At 45.5% G+C, this 24,128-nt stretch overlaps 1 protein-coding gene across 1 annotated transcript in view; it reads left to right on the forward strand.

Annotated features, from left to right (window-relative positions):
- Positions 1-24,128, forward strand: part of GRIN2B (glutamate ionotropic receptor NMDA type subunit 2B) — a gene marked incomplete at both ends in the record, with an annotated part of 307,788 nt that overhangs the window by 102,281 nt on the left and 181,379 nt on the right. The window contains one exon of the mRNA XM_084256211.1: positions 13,158-13,756. Coding sequence (XP_084112337.1) covers positions 13,158-13,756 — 599 coding nt within the window. The remainder of the gene's footprint in view (positions 1-13,157; positions 13,757-24,128) is intronic.

The following is a 24,128-nucleotide window of genomic DNA, read 5'->3' on the forward strand; positions in this document are numbered from 1 at the left end:
TCAAAATGTCGTTGCTAAGTCATAAGGATGGCCCATTTTGTTTAGTAGCATGGATTAGAATCCCCAACCAGTTCATGATAGTTTCAGGTGAGCTGCTTCACTGCCAGTTCTAAAGATAAGATAATGAGACTGTATATAAGAATCATGCTTGTCTGGGATGATTCATCGGAAGACAGAGGCCCTATTGTGAAGGATCCAGATTAGAGATTAACAAATGCTAGCATCTGATTGTAACAATGGCTCTGTACTCTGGAGCATCTGATGAGAATGGGAGAAAGGCTAAGCTCTGGGCATCTTTCTGTTTGAAATGCCAATTGGCAGTGATCTCTTTTTTTCTGCTTGCATGCTCTTATCAGGAGAAAAGTATCCAGGTGAAATGCTATGAACTATAGAAACGTTGGAGACCACTGGATGGGTTTAAACAAACTTCAAAATAAGAATGAATAAATGGGTCATTCTTATGAGAACTTGTCAAGTTCTCATTTCCAGGAGAGCTTGCCAACTTCATCTCCCTTGAGTGAGAGCCCTGCTTGACTGATCTTCCAGAGCCAAGTTGAGATGTTGACAGCATTTCAGCTCCCCAAGACCCCGGAGAGGAGATGGAAATACTGGTTGGTCTCAGAGTGTAGGCCAGTTAGGACTTTCCAATGGGGTCTTTCTCTGTGGGACCTGGAGTCTGGGGAAAGAGAGGCAAAGAAGGAAGAAGCCAGAGCCTGGGCTGCAGGACTGATGACAGCATTGACAAGGTGGTTCTCAGGGGTGTGGCCCAGTTGGTATTGCTAAGTCAGGCTGGGCCAGTGACAGTGAGCCTTGACTGTCACTCAGTACCTTGTCTGTGCTGGAAACTGGACCTAAAGCACCTGTACCTGGGCCTCCCCAGTGGTGCAGCAGTTGAGCGCTGGGCTGCAAAGCAGCCTGCAGCCTCTGCAGCATCGGTTTGATCCCTGGCCACCAGCGAGGGTCCCACATGGCATGCAGACCTCTCCTGCCGTGCCTGCTGCTCCCCTCAGCAGTATATTTCGTCAGTCTGTCTGTTCTGCTCCCCGCTCTGTCTCTGGTGAATTCCCTCACCCTCCTGTGCTTCTAACTATACCCAGTGCTTATATAAATAAATAAATAAATCTTAAAAAGAAAAAAAAAAAGCACCTGTACCTTCAAAGCAAGTATTCCTTCTTTGTATGAACAAGGAAGTGGATAGGCTGATTTCTGAGAAAGGGACAAGATTGTTTGGTTACAGAAATACTTTTGGTGTGGTTCTCTCTCTCTCAGGTTAGGAGCTGGGTCCTGGTTCCAGTAGTTTCTGTTGTGCTCTTAAAGAGACTCCATGTACCCATGCCCTCCCATCCCCAGAGTGTGAGGAAAAGAACATAAAGAATGAACAGCAAGGAACTCTGAACTCTCAGTGGTTCATTTTTAAAGCTTATAACCAGCAGCAATAAATGATGCATAGCAAAAGAGTTGAATAATTTGGGGGAAATGAGAGCAATATTTGGTACAAAATGAACAAAGAAAATCTAAAACTTGGGGGCCTCACTGGTAGTGCAAGGGGTTAAGACCTATGAGGCTATCCACAGCCTCTGTAGCATGAGTTTGCTCCCTGGCCAGGGAGCTACCCACAGGGTGCAGCAGACCTCCCTTGTCTCGCCCACTGCTCCCCTCAGCAATGTACTTCAGTCAGTCTGCCTGTTCTGTTCCCTGCTCTGTCTCTGGTGAACTCTCACCCCCACGCCTCTGGCCTGTACCCCAGCTCTTGTATGCATAAATAAATATATCTTTTAAAAAAAAAAGAAAATCTCAAACTTGGGTGCAACCCCAAACTGGACTCCAATTTCTTGGAGTGTTGCAGGCCAGGCAAATTGAAATCTGAGCAGTGGGTCCGGGAGGGTCAGAGAGCTGGGAAAGACTGGACTTAACCTTGTCATTGGACTGCCTGCCTGCCACAGAGTGGAGGCCAGCAACCGCTGAGAAAACTCTTTTCAACCAGGTATCCTATGTGGTGTCATTCAGATTGGTGTATTTTCCTGTTCTCTGTGTCTTTCTTGGACCAGGCAAGCAAAGGAATTAACATCAGACAGATTAGTAGGAAAAAATGACTAAATTTAATTATATACCTGTGGAGAATTTATAAGGATATAAATTATAAGGATATAAATTCTGATGTAAATGGAACAAACTGGGGGTTTGCATCAGACAGGAACCTGGGGTGTCGAGGAGTGAGGAGGGGGTTTCACAGGACAAGGAAGGGATCAGTTCATAAGCTAGAACTTTGCCTTCAGATGCCCTGTCTTAGTATAGGCTTTTTTTTAAAGATTGATTGATTGATTGATTGATTGATTGATTTATACAAGCACTGGGTACAGTCAGAAGCGCGGGAGGGTGAGAGAATTCACCAGAGCCAGAGCGGGGAGCAGAACAGGCAGATGGACTGAAGTACACTGCTGAGGGGAGCAGCGGGCGCGGCAGGAGAGGTCTGAGCGCCATGTGGGACCCTCCTCTGGTGGCCGGGGAGCAGCCGGGGATCGAACTGGTGCTGCAGAGGCTGCGGGCAGCTTCGCAACCCAGCGCTCCACTGCTGCACCACCGGGGAGGCCCCTTAGTATAGGCTTTTTTTCCCCTCATAAAAAGATAATTTCTGGAAATGTCTGAAAATCTTCGTAATCTGCATTCTTTTTAAATTTTATATATATTTTACATCATTCTTCATTTTTATACAATGCAGGCTTCCTCCTCTCAGGTGTAGTTCCCACAGAATTTCTACCACCAGTTCACCCGTGCACCATGACCATAGACCCTTGTTTTGATCCTTCTCCCTCCTCCTCCCCTGCAGAGTGTCTCTGATTTATAGTTGCCTGTTGATTTTGATTTTAATTTATTATAATTATTCCCCCCCATCCCTTATTTGGTTCCTCTGGTAACCAGTTCTCCTGAGACCCACAGGCCCTCATAACTCTCGTCACCAGGATCCACATACTAAGGTGAAGCACACCTTGATACAACAGTAGAAAAGGCAACATTGCTCATTGTTGGCACTAATGAGCTAATCACCTCACCATTAAGGTCAGGAAAGGGGTGTTGACCTCAGCTGGCATTGGCAGCGCTAGGGGGCAGGGTCCAGCCTCAAGGGAAACTGCAGTTTCTCAGGGACTGTGTAAAATACCTGGAAGTTCATCCAATAGAGACAGGAATAAAAATCAGGACTGTAAGAAAAAACTCAGCCCTTTGCCTTGGGCACCTGGTGAGACCATACAAAGGGAGGATCCTTCTGGGGCAGTGTGTCTGCACCCAGCCAGGCTCACGTCAAGGGCAACAAACAAGGAGCTTAGCGCAGCCCCGTCAGCCTCATGAGACTTTGGTGAAGCGGGTCCTTGGTTTGTCCTGGTTTAAAGACTGCAAGGCAGTGTCTGGTAGTTCAAGTTCCCAGCCCTGCAACTGAGGGAAGCTAAGATAGGCAGGTGCTGATGAGCTATTGAAGATACGTCTATAGATTTTTCTTCTTCCCGTGTGCAATTTTATCTTCATTTAGGGAGCCCTTCAAAATATGTTGCCTCTTTTAGATGAAGGACCAGATTGGTTGAGAAGATGGGGATGCATTCAAGGCTGCCTTGATTGTGAACAGCCGTTCTTTGCTGTATGTAAGGAAGTGGTGATCAATTTTCCGACCCAGGATCTTAACAAAGTTCATCACTGGAAGTTTGGTGAAGACAACTTGCTTGGACAACTTCTTTCTGCCATTGGAGACAATGGCTTGTTAGCCTGTGCCAAACAAGCATCATTGATCTGAACAGGGACAGGAAGACAAAGAGCACCTTCTCCAGGGGTCTTTTGAGGAGGCCCAGATGTGTGGTCATCGTTACTGTGGCTAGAACCAGTGCTTTTGTTATTTTCAGCAACAGATGAGGTAGTACTACTGGACCTTAATCAAAAAATATAAAAGACCTTCTCTACCCTTACCTTCTCGTGAACTTCTGCTCCTGTCTCTACTCCCATTGTCATACGAACGTGATGTTCTGATCAAATACATCTGAAGACATGGGGATGTTAATTTATTTGGGACAAATGTCAACTGCTTTACTTGAAAAATGCTGCTAGTACCTTAAGTACCATCACTGGCTTATGTTTAATCCTGTTCTTCAATCAAGATCTCAGTTCCTATCTAAACTCTAAATGAAAAAAATTTTGATGGCATAGGAAATTTCAGGTTTAGTATTTCATACATAAGAAAATGTTCTTTTTGCCCTTAGTTATATAGTTGTTTTATGATGCCTTTCTTTTTACCTTATAAATGACCCAGATCTATTTTAGTGTTGAACACATTTGATTTTATACATTTGTCTAAATAATTTAGTCTGATGTTGGTAATCCTACTACCTAATCAATACTGTTCCTTAACATTTACATTATTTTTATCTATTCATCTCCCAACTTTTTCTATTCCCTCACTTCCTACTCTTGCATTTATTTAAAAGTGCATTTATTCAGCACAGAATTTGGTTGCTGAACTTGTCAGCTTGTTCTTTTATATAAAGGAACCTCTTAATAAAAATACAAGTCAATCCATCTGAGAATTGTTTTGATGTGCATAATGGAGCAGGCCAGAGAGAGGAATTTTAATTTAAGATGAAGTGACATCGACTTGTTAAGATTTTGGCAGTCCCGAAACCTTACAGTGGAGCACAGCCACATACTGGAAGTTCTCTTAGTATTCTGAGGCCCTTTGCTCCCTTACTTTAACTCTAAAATTCACAGGCGTGTTCTAGCGAGATGGAAAACTGCCTTTTTGCTCGTTCCTCTCATTGCCCCATCTTTGCTTTTAAGTTTTTTTCTTGCTCTAAAACTGTCTCAGACCTAGAACAGGAACCATGTATATCTCCTCAAAGTGAATACCTTTAGTTTGTTTCTCAGATGCGGCTGAACTTTGTGATTGAAGCACGTCCAACAGGGAGACTCAGGCTGGAAACTGGGGCAAATTTAAGGAGGGAGCAAAATGATCTTGTGAAAGAACAAATAAAGAAAGCTGACTTGGGAGACTTGCTGAGTTTTCTAGGATGGCTCTGAAACTCACCAGAGCCACTTGAGTTTCTGCTCATGGGTCTTTAGAAAACCCAGAGTTCTCCTTTGTGGGTAAGTTTCCAAAGGAAGGGATTGGACATTTCACAGGAAAGAATGGCCCTGTGATTCTCAAGCAGAAAGCTCTCGTTGTGAGTTCCAGTTGTGATTTTGCTGAGGAATGGTGACCGCAGACAACATTGGACATAGATCCTACTTTCCAAGGTGTGCTGACCTAACTCTGGCACTGTTCAAACCCACCCAAAACAAATAACAACAATCTTAATCACCCAGAAAAATAAGTGTGCAGAGTTCCCAGTCAACAATGGAGGGGGTCCCTTGGGCTTAGGCAGGGAGAGAAAATCCTTGCCTTATTCTGAGAGAATAGATTTCATTCCCTAATCTGCTTCTCTCTGTGCTCCGTGTAGAAGAAGAAACATTCAGGACCTCTGCTAGGGCAGAAGTGTAACCTGAGCTCTCACCCCGTCTGCAAGGGCAGGAATGGGCACAGGGCAGGGTTTCTATGATCCCAGCATACGGGGGTAAGGGAGGAGTCAGCGTCCTAGAGCCCTTGGTGGCTTTTCATGCGTTTATTGGGATTTACCAGGTACACAGCAGGCAGGCGTGCTGAGGGGCCCAGAGGCTGGCAGGCCTCCCAGCCCCCAGCAAGTCTTCACTATCGGGGCTCTCCAGCGTTCTCAGTGGTTTCTGCTGCTCTGCTTTCTCGTGCTTCTGCTTCTCTTCTGCTAGCATCTCCATGACGCCACCCTTAAAAGCCCAGTCTGAGCCCAGATGAATCCCATCTACATATGCCCACACTCTCCTCCAGGTGCCCGCCATCAGGCATGCATTCGGGACCACAGGGTTCCGTCATCTATCCTAATGGCGGGAGGGCAGAAAAGCCTGATAATTTTTCCTTACCCTACACCATCATTTCCACTCTTCCTTCTGTTGATATCTGGTCATCCTGGAGAACACTTTCAGGGAGAGCCTAGCAGTTTCCAGTCTTTTATCAGACCCAGATCCATCCCCCACAAGAACTGAGTTTTGAAGGTGGACAGAGGATTTTCTCTGCTCATATACTTGGAGGAGGGACTAGAAAGAAAATCAGATTTATTTAACTAAAGCTGCATTAAGGTCCAAGCAGGAGCATAATCCCTATGATGTTATAAAGTCCTCAGATTTGAATTAAGTGAAAGCCTTTATGGTACTAGAAAAATATCATTGCAACTGCATAGCCAGCAAAGATAAATTAGATTTGAGCATTGTCTGGTTGACACATCAGTTACATTTTTTAATACTACAGATATCCCCTATGGGCCAGGTCCCTTTCCAGAATCTGAGTTAGAGCCACAAACAAATAAGGATCACGGTGTTTATACTCTTGGTGGCAAGAGGCAACAAGCTGATAATAAATACAGAGCATTAAGTGTTCATGCAGGGTGTTAGACGTGAATGCTGTGGAGCAGGCCAAGGGGCAGGGGCGCGCCTGCTCCAGAGAGGGCAGGCTGGGGTCAGACTGGACCTTGTTGAGAAGGTGAGGTTTTCACAGACTTGAAACAGGGCACGTGTCAGCCTGTGGCTACCGGAGTAGCTGGAGAGTTTGTTCAGCTGCAGTGGGAATTCCAGAACCTTCTCGAGACCTGCCAGCATCAAGCGGAGTGAAAGAGATAGTGCATGCCTTTGTCTTTTTTTTTTTTTTGATATGTGTTGAATATAATATCTGAAACCCTAAAATATATAGAAGCCGTTGTCTTTGTAGTGAAGTGGGAAACCCTTGAGGACTTGGGGTAGAGAAGAATATGTTAATTGGTGTGGGGGGAAGGGCAAGCTGTGTTCTGAACACATTTTGAAGGTCAGGCAGCAAGGATTTCTGATGGATTGGATATATAGCAGTCAAAAAAAGAGTGGAGTTGGAAGGGCAGAAGTGTCTTTAATGGAGGTAAGCCAGGCTGAGTTCTTTTTTTGTAAATAGTGGGGTTGTTTCTACGAGACATGTGCACATGTTGGATAGGCAGGGTGATACAGAAGTTGGAGAACGAAGTCTGAGAGTGATTGGCATTTAAATGGGGTTTAATTCAGGAGACTGGAAGAGAGCTCAGAAGAGGTGAATGTTGATAGAAACCACGTGAGGCCCAGGACTGACCGCCCGCCCGGGGCATTTCAGATTTAAAAAGGTCAGAAGCCAGAGGAGGAATTTGCAGAGGAGACAGAAGCAGTAGCTGTGAAGGGAGGAAAGTCGGGAGAATATGAAATCCTGCAGATCCAGAGAAGAAGGCACACCTAAGAGAGTGATGTCCCGGGCTGCTTGGCGGTAAGGACAACCTCAGACAGACATTGGGGTTTGCAGCATTAAGGTCACTGTGACCTTTTACAAGAGAAGTTTGAGTGGAGTAGTGGATTAGAGGGTCCTGTTGGAGTTTTGTGTAAGGGAGAGTGGGAGAAGAGGAATTGGAGGAAGTGGGTAGAGGTGGTGTTGTCAAGGAACTTGCTGCCAAGAGGAGTAAAGAAATGGCCAGTAGCATTTTTTGTGTCTAGCTGACTCCAGGAGGGAACCCTCATATTTTATGTGAGTGCAGTTTGTCTTTAACTGGTTAGACCGTCGAGGTCATTTCAGATAATCTTCCCCCAATAGAGGAACTTTTAAAATATTAATACAGTGAACACTTTCTTCATGTGCCGCCTATGGCGGGGGTGGGGGGGGTCCAGTGATGAATAAGGCACCATCCCTGCTCTTGAGAAACAGACATTTTTACTGGGAGGAGGCAGACATATGCTTCTTGTGCCATAAATATTATGATAGAGACAAGTATAAAATACTGTAACAGCCCAGGGGGAAGGGCTCACTTGACCTGGGGAAGTTAGAAAAGACCATAGGCCTAAGGAAGCTGACATTTGAAGTAGGTCTCAAAGACCAGCTTGGCATTTTCCAGACAGTGCTAGGAGAATGCTTTTTTGGATAATAATCCAGCTCCAGTGAAGGCTGAGCGATGGAGAGCTCACTACCTTAGGAGGCCTGTTCCACTTTAGCTATTGTTGCAAATGCTTGTCTTAGATCAAACCATACACTTCCTTTTATTATTTCTACTCATCGGTTCCAGTTTTCTCCTTGGGCATTAATGGGTCAAGTCTTCTCTTTCCACTATCTAGGTCATTTCTGAGTTTGAAAGTGGACACCGTGTTTTCTTGTGAGCCATCTCTTTTCTTACTAGAATGTTCGTGGAAATGTTGATAATAGTCCCAAACTGAAACAAGCCAAACTTCCATCAGCACTAGAATACAAAAGCAAATCATGGCACTCCACAGAGCAGATAACAGTCAGCTGTGGAAAGGAATGACATTCTGACGAATGAAAAACAGAGCCTCCGTGAAGTGATGCTGAGATAGAGCTGCCCTGAGAGAGTATACTGTATGATTCAAAGTACTCAGATTCAACCAAGGGCAAAACTATAGCAACAGAAAGCAGACCAGTAGTTTTCTGAACAGGGTGGTGGGGAGATGGTGACTACAAAGATAAGCCATCTCTTTTCCTTGTGGAAAAGGGAGATGAATAGTCTCCTGGTAGCATTCCTGGGAAGCAGACTCTTGAGATGGAGGTTGGTGTACCAGAGGTGGGTTAGGAATTTCTCCTGAGAGAGCCCTGAAGAGACAAGGGAGAGTGGGGAGCAGAGCAAGAAGAGCTGGTGTGACTGAGTTTCACAGGACCTGCCAGCCGACCCTGTGGAAAGTTCTAAAGCTGGACTGACCTTCACGGTTGCCCACAGTTAGGACAGTAGGGCCAGGGCTTCGTACTCCATGACAGCCAGTTTTTTGGCAACCTTTGCCCAGGGAAGGGGACATGAGTTTGAAAGAGGAGGTTCTCTTCAGCTGATCCAATTGCCAAAGTGGACTGACAGCTGAAACATGTTGCATTTTCCACAGCTGAGGGAGTTGATCCTTTTATCTCTGAAGAGGAACTGCAGGGGCTCTGGCTGACACAGAAGAATCTCATATCCTGCTAATTCTTTAGGCAGTTATTTTCTGAGATAGAACAGAATGAAAAAGTGCCTGGTTTTGTTTCTTCTCATTAGCAAAAAATACACCATGAACATTAAAGTAATGAAGGGTCAGCTTGATGATTGTCCACTGATGGGGTTTGAGGGACAATTGTACGAATTGTTCATGTCCATCATGACGGCCCTTTATATATGCTTTCAAGATGCTCTTCAGGCAAGTTACAGAAGCACACTCATACCATAAATTTCACTGGGAGTCTAACGACATTAGGAGATAACAATATAGGTGGGGGAGCCTAGTGACTGCCACCTGAATGAGGGCCCTGTCCTTCATCATCAGGATGACACGTCTCATAATGCTCAAAATTTCTGGTGAGGGCTGCAGAGATGGATGCATGCTCGCCAGTCCTTTCTCCATGCACGCATGGAGACTGCTCTTTGATTTGTAACTGTGGCCATAATTTGCAAAGCCTGTCACTGCTTGCAACTTACAGTTAGCCCAAAGCTTTGTTGAAAAAAAGAGCTGTCCTGTTCCCGACTGCTGTATACCAGATTGATGTGTCAACTAAATTAATAACATCGGACTACTCATTATACTGGGGAACATTTGCCCAAGCTATAACTCTGTCTCTTGATTTCTGTTTGCCTTTATTAACCTCCACTTGGTGCCACAGACAAAATGGTCATGTAAGGCATCCCTATTTGATGGATTGGCAAGATAAAAAGGTTGAACTGGGTACTGATGGGAGCAGAGGAGAGAGAAAAAGGATGATTGTGGAGGATGATGGAATTAAAAGGTGAGATAAGGATGTGGTGGGAGTAAGATAGAGCTATATTAATTTTTCTCTTTTCTTTCACATACATTGGCTTTCTTCACAGTGTAGCTCACAGTTTCTTTAGAAGCTCATTTATAATTGTAGGAAAGTTTTAAGGGAAGACTAAGAGAGGATTGCTATATAATAGATTGGTTTTCTTTTAAATTCAGTCTCATTAGCATGGCATCATTTACCATGGATTTTTTTTTTTCTTGAGGCAATCTCTTGCTCTGTATTTGAACCAGCTGTGGTTTCATTGTAGCTGGAACTTTGTGGATATTCAAGAACCTTCTTGTATAAGATAGGTTCGTTTATCATGGAATGGGTCACCTGACCCATATATGGGATATATATGGATATATATGGGATCCTTTTTATCCTGAACCTGTACATTTTAAGGTATATTTGGAAGCTTGTGTCTTTTATCTCCACTGGACTTGTGAACAACACAAGTGATAATATATCTTATTTGAGAATCCCCAAACTCTCTTCCATTGGAAGTATAACAAGAAAAACAAATGGCTATTTTTTTTTATTTTATTTATACAAGCACTGGGTACAGTCAGAAGTGCGGGAGGGTGAGAGAATTCACCAGAGCCAGAGCAGGGAGCAGAACAGGCAGACGGACCGAAGTACACTGCTGAGGGGAGCAGCGGGCGGCAGGTGAGGTCTGTGCGCCATGTGGGACGATTGAACCTGCACTGCAGAGGCTGGCAGAGGCTGCGGGCAGCTTCGCAACCCAGCGCTCAACCGCCGCTGCGCCACTGGGGAGGCCCCCAAATGGCTATTTCTTTAAAGCCATAGTCATTCTGAGTGGGTGGCCTTGTCACCAGCCTGCCTTCCCTGCTGTGGGTCCCTCTGCAGCTCCCTGACAAGTGTTGGACAAGCTTTGTTCTCTGGACTCATCGTGTCCTTTGACCTCAGGAGAAGGTCACCTTCACCAGAAAAGCAGTACTTGTGTAATACCAAGCAGTTGGGAGCAGGGGCTGGCCTGCTCCCAATGGACACACAGATCGCTATTCTGTTTTGAATTCCTTCTCTCCTACTTGGTCTCCCACCTGCTCTACTTTTCTGAATTCCATGGTTCTTTGAATCTACTTTTTGAATGTTTAAGTCCAGGGAAGAGAATCATGATTGGTTCCATTTTACGCTTAGCAGGGAGATTCACCCCCAAGTGACAGCATTTACTGTTTCTTTTCTTTACTTCTTTTTTTTTTTAGATTTTGAAAATTTAATATGAAAAAAAGAATATAAACTATCTCATTACTAATTTTTTAAAGATTATTCATACAAGACCTGGGGTACAGTCAGAGGCTCGGGGCGGGGTGAGAGGATTCACCAGAGACACAGCAGGGAGCAGAACAGGCAGATAGACTGAAGACACTGCTGAGGGGAGCAGTGGATGAGCCAGGAGAGGTCTGCCACATCATGTGGGAATCTCCCTGGCCGGCCAGGGATCAAACCTGTGCTGCAGAGGCTGCAAACAGCTTCACAGTGTGGCACTTAACCTGCTGTGCCACTGGGGAGGCCCCTCATTACTAATTTTTTATATTGATTACATATTGACATGTTAGTTGGATATACTACTCAGACATTAAGTAAAATAGATTCTTGAAATTATTTTTTTTCACAAACCACTGGGAATGAAACAGTAAGTGCTTTCTTTAAAAAGGTGAAAAAGAAAAAAAGCGTTTACTGTTTCATTCCCATTGGTTTTTGAGAAGCTCATGCTCTGTGAGGCACAGAGTTCTGGCAGACTCCAGGAGCTAGAGCTGCCTTGGGCAGTCAGGGTCCTTAGATACCCCTGGATATTTGCCAGCCTGGATTTTCTTCAATAGAAGGTGCCTCCCAAAAATACTCAGCAATTTCCCAGATGTTCCACTCTATTCCTGAACTAAGATATCACTACAATCTCATTGAAAAGCCTCATCTCTCATCATTGTACTTTGAAGGCCCAGGCTAGGGGATACAAAAGCAATGTCTCTTGAGAAAAACACAATTTCATTAGCCTGGATTGTTATAAAATGGATATGCTCCATCAGACAGAAGATGGGCACTGACAAAGAAGAGAGGCCACTGCCCACAGGGAAGTGAGGGGGAAGTGGCTGGAGAGAGGGGGACAAGGCTGAGAGGGTCTTCATTTTGTGGAACAGGATTCTTGTAGCTGTGCGGCAGAGGTAAAATGCAAGACTTGACATCTCAGAACAGCAGGTGAAACACAGCTTAAAATGGGAGAAATTTAAAATGGCTTCTCCCTCAGAGGAGGGAGAAAACAGGATGCTCAGAGTTGACGGAAGAGGGTGTGTGTAATATATAGGTCAGAGTGAGACTTGGGTCCATCGTATATGAGCCTGAATACAAATCATTCTAACTTGTAGCTTAGATACACTGTTTGCGCCTCACTCTAACTTGCATTTCTGTCCAGGATACACTTCCCCCTAACATCCCTACCTGAGTACTATCCACCTGCCAGGTTAGTGCACCAGTTCTACCTCACCTAGTAGTTTCCAGGGTAGATTGATGACATTGAGGCTTATTCGCTCTGACTCAGTGATACGCTTTCACAGCTGAGAAGGCCAAATGCTTAAGAAATGGAAATTGTGAGTGTGTGCCTATGTATTTGTGTAACTGTTTGACTGGAAACCTGAACTGACAGGTGGCCATTTAGAGTCTTGTGTCCACTTCTTGTGAGTCCTCAGGTGTTTTTCTTTAGAAATATTAGCATATTTGAGGGCCTCCCCTGCTGGCGCAGCAGTTGAGCACTGGGCTGCAAAGCTGTCCACAGCCTCTGCAGCGCCAGTTCAATCCCCGGCCACTGGGCGAGGGTCCCACATGGCATGACAGACCTTGACAGACCTCTCCTGCGGCGCCCACTGCTCCCTTTAGCATGTATTTCGCCAGTCTGCCTGTTTTGTTCCCCGCTCTGGCTCTGGTGAATTCTCTCACCCTCCTGCACTTCTGACTATACCCAGTGCTTGTATAAATAAATGAATCTTAAAAAAAAGAAATATTAGCATATTTGATTTTAGGAGACTGCCTTAGGCTTTGTCCTAAGGATTTCAACTAAAGAATGCAGAGATACCTGTGTTGAGTTCTCTCTAGCATCTAGGAGGTCATTTTAGGAACAAAGACATTAACAATATTTGCAATTCAAATGTATCCACATCTAAAGGCATTATGAGAGAAATTAAATAATGAACACAAACCTTTGTGTCCAGAGTGGCTCACACCCTCCCTTAACAAGTTTGGCTTGATTTTTTTCCTTTTTTTTTTCTTTTTCTTTTAATTGTTGTTCTTCTAGGATGAATCCTCCATGTTCTTCCAATTTGGCCCATCCATTGAACAGCAAGCCTCTGTAATGCTCAACATCATGGAGGAATATGACTGGTACATCTTTTCTATTGTCACCACCTACTTCCCCGGCTACCAGGACTTTGTCAACAAGATCCGCAGTACCATCGAGAACAGCTTCGTGGGTTGGGAGCTAGAGGAAGTCCTCCTGCTGGACATGTCCCTGGATGATGGAGACTCTAAGATCCAGAACCAGCTCAAGAAACTGCAGAGCCCCATCATCCTTCTTTATTGCACTAAGGAAGAAGCCACCTACATCTTCGAGGTGGCTAACTCAGTTGGGCTCACTGGCTACGGCTACACGTGGATTGTGCCTAGTCTGGTGGCAGGAGACACAGACACTGTGCCCTCGGAATTCCCCACTGGGCTCATCTCTGTGTCCTATGATGAATGGGACTATGGCCTCCCTGCCCGGGTGAGGGATGGAATTGCCATCATCACCACCGCTGCTTCCGACATGCTGTCTGCACACAGCTTCATCCCCGAGCCCAAGAGCAGTTGTTACAACACCCACGAGAAGAGAATCTACCAGTCCAACATGCTGAATAGGTGAGTGTGGAGAGGGGTGGTTGGTGGGCAGCTTCCAAAGTCGGGATCGGAGGCTTGGGAAGGGTGGGCAGAGCCCTTCCAGATGTCCGTGGGTTGAAGGCTGGACTCTGGGATGGGATGGGGAATGGCTGGGCATGCTGCAGCTCCACAACTTGCTGTGCTGGTGTTTCTGTTCAAAGACTAATAAAACAAGCCCCAATTATTGAGCACTTACTGTGTGCTGGGCGTGACCTTGAGAGGTTTGTGTGTGTGACCTCGTTGAAGCCTCAAAATGATAACTGCAGCAGGTTTTTCAAATTGTTTCCACTTTGCCATACAAGAGAACAAGGTTTATAGGTGTAAATCACCTATAGCCACGCTGTGAGCAAGAGGTTGTTTGGTCTTGAGCCCAGGTCTCTGGCCCCATGTACCCAATGATGGTGAGAGATGGCAGATTTAGAAGTGAGGGTGCACCTGCCCACTTACCTTGACATCTCCTGGCCTGTGAGGATGAGGATGATTCTTTGGTATAGGAGTAGTCTTGGTTCTTTAGCGCCTTTGCTTCTCCCCTCTTCTGCCTTTAAGAAAGAAAATGGTGCTAGAAAAGAGGCTCATAGGTTTGCTTTCAGCCTGGTTTATTGAGTAAGATGATAGGGATGGTGTTTTGCTCTCCTGACCCCACCTCATCTCTGTTAGGGACCTTTTGTGGCGGTGTGTGGTAGAAGCACCTATATGCTTTTGTGGCTTTATTATTTATGTAAAACTGCTACTTGTGCATATTATGAGCTTTCAAATAATATGGAGCTTTCAAATAATATAAGAGCCCAAAGCAGAAAGTAGAAATAAGCATAAATCTGACTTAGCAGACATGGTCATTGCTAGAATAACCAGTGACTAACTTTCTTACAGTACAACTCCCTGTATGTGTGCACTGACGAGAATGGCACTCTGTAGCTTTACATTAAGTGGAATTAAAACTATACATGCCATCCAGTAACTTGACTTTCATTCAGTGATAGGTTTTGGACATTTGTTTTAAGTTTTATAAACCACATTAGACACACAACACCATATTCAGGAAAATACACATACTTGATACCCACCATCCAATTTAAGTAAAATATCAGAAAATGTACTCTGGCAAGGGTGAAGTGCATTGGAATGGAGGTTGAATTAACTTATTTGTTTCAACTTGTTCAACTCCCTTCCAGAAGTCAGGTTGTAGCTTTTCAGCTGAGCTCCTAATTCAGAGCAGAAAGTAAACCCAGCTAATGTAGCTGCATCTGTGCCCCCATCTTCATGTCTCCCACCCAGAACTTTCTGCTCTTGCTGCTTGTTGAGTACAGTCTGTCTCAGTTTCCGTCCTACCCTGCTGAGAATTCTGTGAGGCTTCTTGGCACTTCTCCTTCCTCCTTGACACATGTCTTACACACTGGTACTTCTCAAATTCTGTCCCGGACCCTTTGCTTATCCATTGCCGAGGATGCCACGAGCATCTGCAGGTTCCTCCCAACTGACATCTCTGGCTGAAACCTCTCGCCTGACATCCCCAGGGCAATATCTATAACTGTGACTTGTGTCGGGGCACAAAGGAAATCATCCAAGACCCTTCTGGGTTCTTCTAGGCTGGCAAATACACAAGCACCAGACAGACTGATAAGAGAAAAAGTTAAAGAGAAGTTTAAGAACAGCATGTGTGCATCCTGTCTGCAAGGGAGGGACCCAGCAGGACTGAGGAGCTCACCCACGAGGCTTCAGACACCATCTTAACTAGCTCAGCTAAGCCAGGGCAGGCTGGGGAGGAGAGGGGAAGTTCTGTGAGGGAGTTCATCTAAAAGGCAGATGAGAGAAAAGGAATACAGATTTAAGTTCTGCCAACTCCTTTGAAAAGATTAAGGCCTTTATGGAGAGAGTTTACATATAAATATCAAAAGCAACTTCCACCGGACCTTCAGAACCCTTCCCATGAAAATAACCCTTTTGCCAAGAAGATGTATATTGGGGTGACTGATTTTGTTCCCCTGCTAGGTGTGCTTGGATGTCAAAAAGCCTGAAAATGCGCCATATCCAAAGCTAAGCTGCTTTCTCCTCTCTGTTGCCCTCCAGGTCTTCTCTAGACAAATCCAAGCACCCACAAGGGTTATTTCCTATGCCCAGTGGTCTACAGTAAAAATTTCCAGGGTGTCCTGGATTTCATATCCCTCAGATGTCATAGCCAGGCATGCCATTTTCTGTGGCTTTTCTCCGCTTTCATTTTTTTCATCCCTTGGCATAGCCCAGTCATCTCCTCTTGCCTGCGTTGCTGCAGTACCTTGTACATATCTCAGTCCCCCTTCTTTTCAATCTACATGTCAGCCAGAGCGATCTAAAATGAAAATGTGATTTCATCTCTCTCCTGTTAATACCTTTCAGTGGCTTTTCATTGCTCCTATAATAAAGTCCCATCTCCTTAATATGATTTAGAAAGCCTTCCCCAGCAGGGGCCAGAATCATCTCATGCCACTCTCTCCCCTTGAATGCTACATTCCTGCAAAATTGAACTTTATTTCTTTGAAGATACCATGCTCGCTCTCACGCCGTTCTTTCTTCTGTCTTGAACATGCTCCCTGAGCCTCGCTTCCCACCACACTCAAGCACAGGTGCTCCTTTACCTGCTGCGGGGTCTTCACTCCTCAAGTTTCTTTCCTGACTTTGCTGAGCTCTGGCTGACATCACTCACTGTGACTGGTGCTGCTCCAATAGAGCGACTCAGGTGTCCAGATTATTTCAGATGCCTGTGTTTAAGTGCTTTATTGTCTCTCTTCCCTAAGGTGTGAAGGCAACTACCTTTCTGTCTCAGTCGGTTCTGTGTCCCCCATTCTAAGCACAGGGAAGCTACGTGGAGTGATGAACTCTGTCCTCCAGGATGCTGAGCTGATCCCAGGGCCTGGTGCAGCATCCATTGCAGTGCATTCTTGTTCTTCTCTTTGAGAGCAACAGAGATTTCCTTGCAGAACTTCCTATTCAATAGTTATATCCTTTCATGTTTTCTCCCACTGTTTTTAGGGTTAAATTCCAACCTGAATCAGATTATTTTACCAAATGCTTATCAACCAAACCAGAGAAACCATGAATAAACTGAAAGAATGAAAGACTATTAAAGAATATCGAGGCTTAAATAATGACTGCTAACCACACGAGGAGCTCAAGTGGTCATAGGAATGATCCAGACTGCTGGCGTTTATCTTAAAACTCACTCTACATTATCATTTCCCATTGGGTCTGTTGTGCCTGAGAGTGTAAATGTTATCTCCAAAGTCAGGTCTCTACTGCCTCCATAAAATCACACTTGGCTATGTAACTTTTGTTCCCATCCTTGCGGTCACTGTGTGCGGACCCTCATCTGCTAGCCTCTCTCTAGAGAGCTGCATGCGCCCACCTCCATGTTCCCAGAGTGGCGATGCTTGGAGGCACACGGAGCACACGGCTTATATCCATCAAGAGCAGTGGCAGCCTAGAGGACAGTGTCCACGTTCATGCAATTCTGGGCAATTCACTGTGCTGCTAGGCGAGTGTTTTTAGCCTTCCCAGGTCCTTTTCCACTAGGATCTTTCCTCCGAACTTTCCCGACCCAGTTCCCAAACTTTCCTGGGTGCAGCATCTGATGACCTGCTGGACGTCATCTCTTAGATGTCCCTGTCCCTTGTTCATCTCCATTATCTTTTCCTTCCCTTCCTCCCAAACCCAGCTGCTCATAGTTTCTAGCTCTGGGGATTATTTTCATGGTTTTCTATCAGGACCGTGAAAGTATCTGGAGGTGAACAGGGACTCTAAAGAGCTAGCCCCAAAGTCTGAGCCACTCCCACCTGGCATGGTCCTCTCAGCAGTATCAGAGGAATTCATCTAGGCACACGCCATGCCATCCCAGCTCCTCCTCCTCCTGGTATGAAATCCCCCTCTCCCCCTCTTCAGAGCTCCGGTCTCTAGGTCACTCTTTTAAATAACAAGCCAAGCAGCCATACCACTTAGCCACAGCAGGAAATCTTTGCAAATAAAATTGTTGCAAATGGTTGGTTGTTTTATGAGGACAACTTTCCCTCCCGGGCCTGCTGCTCCTGTCTCTGCAACAGCAGCAGGCAGAGACACCCCAGGAGGCATCTAGGAGCCACCCCTGGTCTTGACACAAAAGCACAGAGCTAGGGAATGACTTCTCTCCCCTGCTGGAACCCATCCCACAACAGACCCTGTTTTCTCCCCTACAGGCCCTGTCCTCTGCAGACATTGCAAGGGGGAGGTGAAGCTCGCTCCTCTTCCTCACCAGAGGGTGGCAGCCATGTGAGGGGACTTGGAAGGTCTGCATTTAGGGGAATGGAAGTTATAGGAGGACCCCGAATCCCAAAGAGAGATGCATGTTTGAAGTGATTCACTTGTTCATTACCAGAGGAGGATTTTAATTTTATTGCGGTAACATTGGTTTACAGGACTGTAGGTGCTTGCAAGGTGTAGGGTCACACCTTCTCAGATTGGGTCACCCTCCACCCCCCACCAAGGCACCCACAGTGTTCCACGGATGCTCTATTGGGCCCCACCAGCTCTGTTCTCCACCTTCCCCTCCCCCTCCGGTAGCCTTAATGATGCATCATTCTTCTCAGAAAGGAGCCTTAAAATGGACTGTTTTGGTTCACTATTAAATGACTGTCAAGTGTGAATCCAAATTCCTTACTGATAACTTCTTAACTCCTTCACTCTTGACCTGATATAGACGTGGTGACTATCTCAAAATAACCTCCTGGCTTTTTACCAGGGTTGCAAGAAAAATACAGAAACCCAGTAAATTTGAATTTCAGGTAAATCGTAGACAATTTTTTTTTCAGTGTGTCTAGCCCAATATTGCATGTTCACCTGAAATTTAAATTTAAGAAGGCTCCTGTATTATGATTTGCTAAATATGGCATCGCATTTTGTACACTGATAAGTTAATTTTCTCTTGGAACTTTGTAACACTTGTGTATGCCTTACTAGGAAATACCGTGTGCCCTATTCCATGGACCAAGGCGTACTGAGATATTTTTATTCCAACTGGATATTTCACTTCTTGGTTGAAAGAGTTGGAGAATTTCTTACGCCATACATTCTCTAAGTGAAGGAGCTTCTTAGTGTCTGAGAACAGTCTAGAAACCTGGTACCTCATGATCTGAATATGTGTAAAACATGATTAGGCCGGTTGTGTAAACCCTTCTTCATCCCCCTGAGCTAGAGAAGAAGTGCTAGCATTTGGTAGGCACCTGTCTCTGTTCCCTTTCGCACTTCCTCGGGGGAGCAGGTGATGGCTATTACCCTCTTCAGGGGGCTCTCCCGTACTCCACAGTCAGGTTCTGTGTCTTGTGTGATGGCTACTGTCTCTGATACCCATTGGTAGCCTCTTCTCTTGTCCTGAGGACCCAATGTGTTAACTTTGGGAAAAGCGGATGTTGTCTGAGGTGGCTGGATCTCAACATGGCAACCTCTTGCCTAGTTATTTTGGCCTCATGTCCTCAATTGTCCTACTCACCAATTGTTTCACCCCCATTTCTTCCTTCCCTTTGAAAGTTGCCATTTCAAAAGACTACAGGTCCTCCGCTGGGCCCAGCCTTTGAGGGCAGTGAAGGTGCCTGATAGATAGAAAGTGGCTTGGTCAGGTCTCTGTGGAATGAGCTGCAATGAACAGCACCCTTCCCTAGAAAGTCCTCTTCCTGTCACCTTGAGGCAGACCCATCCTTAATACCATGGTATTAGCAGCATGGTTCCCAAGCAAGTATGGGATGCCTGCTTGACTCTCCTGGCCTGGAGAATACTCAGGGCTTAGGAAGTAAGTGAGGAATTGCATCAACGAGTTTAGGACACTATGGGCAAGAGCTGCTTGGTCATTACACATTTCTTAGCTGTTTTTAAGTGTTCATCGAGTGCCAAGCACAGACAGATTAAAATGAGAAGGCAGATCCGTGTGCTATGCACATGTAATGTGATTCACATGTCTGTGGGAAGGCAGCGTTAGTTTTAAGTGGGCTAGCAGGCACAGTGGCCCTTTACCTTGCTAAAGCAATCCACTGACATATAAGGAAAGCTGCATTTTCACATGAAGTGTACAGTAAAGCTAGACATCTGAGTATACAGAGCATGACTTTATCTGCTCAGTGACCCAGAAGGATAGATAAATTAGGAAAAAAGAAGTGAAGAAGCTGATAGCTGTTCTAAAATATCTGTTAATGCGTATTGTGATTCAGGCAGTGCAAGCTTTGCACTGTTCATAGAACCTCTGAGTGTGGGAGTGGCTGGCACTCATCTGGTTCCTTCTCTCCTTCTAGTCTTTCACCTTCTTCATATCAGACAATCATTTCACTCAGTGAGCTTTCCTTCTTTAAGTTCACACCTGGGCAGGGCATTCCCAAATATTTAACACAGAGATGGGTCTGTGCTTATTTAATTGCTATTTAAAGCTATAGCTGACTTGTAAAATTGAAAACTTTCCCAGGACACATTTGAAATTTCTTTTCTGTTCCTCTTCTTCCTCCTCCTTTAAGCTATTTTGGAGGTGGAGAAGAGGATCAGGGATTAGGAAGGGGAGGGAGTGGGAAATGGTGTTTGTTTCACCAAGGACAATGGGGAGGGGGTGAAAGGTGCACATCTATGCTGGGAGAGAAGCCATGGGGGGTCCGATGGATGGCTTGCAGGAGGAGGGAAACAAGGGCAGAGGGAGCAGCAGTTCTTACACTTCTCAGTGGAGAAATCAAGCCTTGTTCTGAGAGTAGCAGCTTCTGCTCCAAAAACGGAGGAATTGGTGGCAGTGCAAAGACTCAGAAAGGGGGGTCCTGAGGCTCAAGGGCAACCCCATTATCAGCCAGGTTGAGGCATTACAACTCCAAGGCTGTTTGCCTTTCTAAGTACTGACTGCACACCCGGCTTTGTGTGGTTCTGCTGGGGTCTCTGTAAAAACCTGATCTCTGCTTATGTCCCCAGGAGACCTTGCTCAGTCAGCCTGTTGAAAAGGGCAGCTTGTACTTCCCACCCGCCTGAGCACTCCCTCTTCTGCCTCCTGCCTTGTTTTCCTCCTTAGCATTTTTCTGAAATACTATATATATTTTATTCTTAAATATTTTGTTGAGTTCAAGATCCATGGCAGCAGGCTGTTTTGAACCTCTGTGATCCCAGCACAGTGCCTGATCCCTCATGGGCACTTGTTAAATATTTGTCAGATAAAAGCATGAATGATGATGGGGACTTATTATCCCCATCTTATATGTCTTTAAGACCCTGGGGGTTGGGCCTCCCCTGGTGGCGCAGCGGTTGAGCATTGGGTTGGGAAGCTGCCTGCAGCCTCTGCAGTGCCAGTTTGATTCTCAAGGGTCCCGCATGGTGCACAGACCTCTCCTGCCTTTCCCACTGCTCCCCTCAGCAGTGTACTTCGTCAGTCTGCCTGTTCTGCTCCCCGCTCTGGCTCTGGTGAATCCTCTTACCCTCCCACGCTTCTGACTGTACCCAGTGCATGCATGTATAAATAAATAAATAAATAAATAAATCTTTGGGGGGAAAAAGACCTTGGGGCCCCCAGCTCTGGCTGTGTGTTGCCAGGATCTGACCCAGATCTGCTGCAAAGGCCCGGTTGCCAGCTCCTCACAGAAGCCCTGACTTCTGTGGGTCAGAGCCATGGAGCAGAAAGAGCGATAGATGCCCATCCTGTGCAACCCTGGCCATACTCATCTTTTTAGTGAGGAGATGGTAGGGTGGTGAATTGATTTAGAAACATGCAAACAAAATGTCAGAGAGCTCACTGGTGTTCGAGACTGGCCGGGCACAGAACCCAGCTGTCCTGATGGCAGGACCCACACTCTGCCTCTTAGCTGCTTTTCCAGTCATGTCCTCAGAAGGGCCAGCAAGTGGCCAGGGCTTTTTTGCGAGCCTTTGCCCTGTCTGGCCATGTCCCAAGATGCCTCCTTCCTTAGTTCTTACCCTGACAAGGGAGCAAATTCACAGCTAATGGGAATCGAAGCTGGTATTATTTAGGAACTGAGTGGGAGTCATTTCTCCATCTGCTCTCTCTTCCCAGCAGAGGATGAAGACTGGTTGGCTGGAGGTAAGGATGGGGGCGAGTTGCCAGAAAGCTAGAGTGCTGTCATTTATGGTTACAGACATGGGCTGGAAGCCTGAGCGAAGGCTGGACCACAGCCGGCCAAGGGCAGCTTAACTCTCAGGAGCTTCTTAGAGCAGAGATAGTCACGTGGTTTTGCATCTTTATGAGACCTCGCACATTTGAAATAGATAATGGTTTGAGCCTTTCTCTTTGTTTCCTCTCCAATGGAGCTGTCAGGGCGACATAGGTGTTCATCTACTGGAAAGAATCTTCAGGAACTGGAGGGGCCAAGGAGGACTTGGAAGGGAGTGGATATACAGCATGACTGACCTTCAGACGTGGTTGCTAAGGGACCTGCACTGCACTGCAGATGGGGCAGGTGTAGAAACCAGCAAGGGGGTGGCGGCTGGATCTGGTGGAGGAACCTTCCTTGCACTTTCAGGAATTCATCAGTGGCGTCTCCTCTTCCGGGAGGACCTGGTGGGATTAGCTAGCCCAGACTGGCACCAGTCCCCGAGCTGGGCCGGCTGGTCACACATGAAGGAACTGCTGCTGACAGATTAGAGCTCCCTGCTGCTGAAATCTGTTCCCTCTTGTCCTGCTGCCAGCAGCAGCAGCCGGCCGGGGGCTGCCTACTGCCTCCCTTGCTGCCCTGGCTTTTTCTTTCCCTCATTCATTACTGCTTCACACCGCCCCCCACCTCCCTTTCTTTATTCTGTCCCGTCTCTTTCTCTATAGGGTGTTCTGTTCATTGATCTTTTGCTGTTCCTCTAACCTTTTCACCAGCTTGCATTCAAAAGGTTTCAAGGCTTTCCTGCCTTTAGCTTTCTGTGTTCATAAATGACCGAGAATTCTTGCATGCACATACACATCTCCGTGTATGCATGGATCATACCATGCAGCAACCGTGAATATGTGCACGTGTACCTGTGTCTAATGGAGGAGGGCGTTAAGACAACTGGATAGCCCACTCATACATATTCTACTTCGCCGATTCTTCCTACCACTGAGACTGCCTGGTTGCTTGTGTGGAAAGGGTTGAGGATGGGCTAGAAGTTGGGAGGGATCCTTTAAAATGGCTGACCTGGAATTGGTTCTACTACGTATCAACAGGATATTTCCTTCCAATCTGATTCCATTTTTAAAGTCTTGATGGCTGTAAAGATGGTTGCTAAGTAACCCTAGCAAATTTATTGTTTGGGCAAAGGAGGTAGACTCAATATTCAAGTGGTTCTATATACTTTAAAAAAAATCAATGAATGTCTTTTTTCTAAAGGAAAGACCTCCCTGGTAAAGCAACAGGAGTAGCTATGGAAGCCACATTGTGGCAGTATCAAGTTCATTCCAAGTGGTCCTTTTCACCATTTCCTAAAAGAGCTCACAGATGAGTCCAGATGAGGATACCGTTAGTGGCTGACATAAAACCTGATGACATAAAGCCTGATGATCAAAACCTTCAGGGTGCTCATTAGTATGTCTAATAATGAAGATAACACAAGTGACCATTTTTATGCAGAGAATCTTCCCTGTCATTCTACCTGTCTCCATCTCACCGAAATATTACAACAAATCTGTGAAGGCATCCTCTTTATTCACGGCCTAAATACACTGGATATCAAGAGAGAAAGCCCAAATATTTAACTTCCCACTGACATTTCCAGATACTCCCACCCACTTTTTCTCTTCCCCACCCCCTTAAACAACAATATACCAAGAACTTTTGTTTAGGTAAAAATAGTACAATAGAATGTCACTATAATGTGGACTTTAATGTCAAATTTCTCTTGATTGACTATGGAGAGAAAAAAGGCAGGTGTGTGTATGTACATGTACATACATTACAAACCATGATTTAAACTAGTGAGTGATCCTGCAGGTGAAACAGGTCATTATTCTTCTATTACCACATCACATGTGTTCACACACCTGGACTTCTCTTTTACTGGGAGAAGGGAGGTCATGCGCAACAATCTAATGGATCTAGAACAAACTAAGAATCATGAAGAAAGCAAAAAGGGAACAACAATTTTTTTTTAAAGATACTTGCTCTAAAGATGGTCTTTTTTTTTTTTTTAACTCTTTTTAACTCTTTTTTAACTCTTTTTTTTTTTTTTCCAGCTCTCGTTTACTCTAATTTCTACCTACTGAGGACTTTGTGAGGCAGCCATATCAGATGTGGCACAGGGCACCAGGAATATAGTTCAAGCAAGACACCTGAGCACATCTGGTGCTCTGTCCAGAGCTGCTCTGGCAGCTGCATGGTCATTGGGCATCCACACACAAAGTCCTGTAGCGTTCAACTTTTTT

The sequence above is a fragment of the Talpa europaea genome (genome assembly GCF_964194135.1).
Source record: "Talpa europaea genome assembly, chromosome: 15".
Classification (NCBI taxonomy): domain Eukaryota; kingdom Metazoa; phylum Chordata; class Mammalia; order Eulipotyphla; family Talpidae; genus Talpa; species Talpa europaea.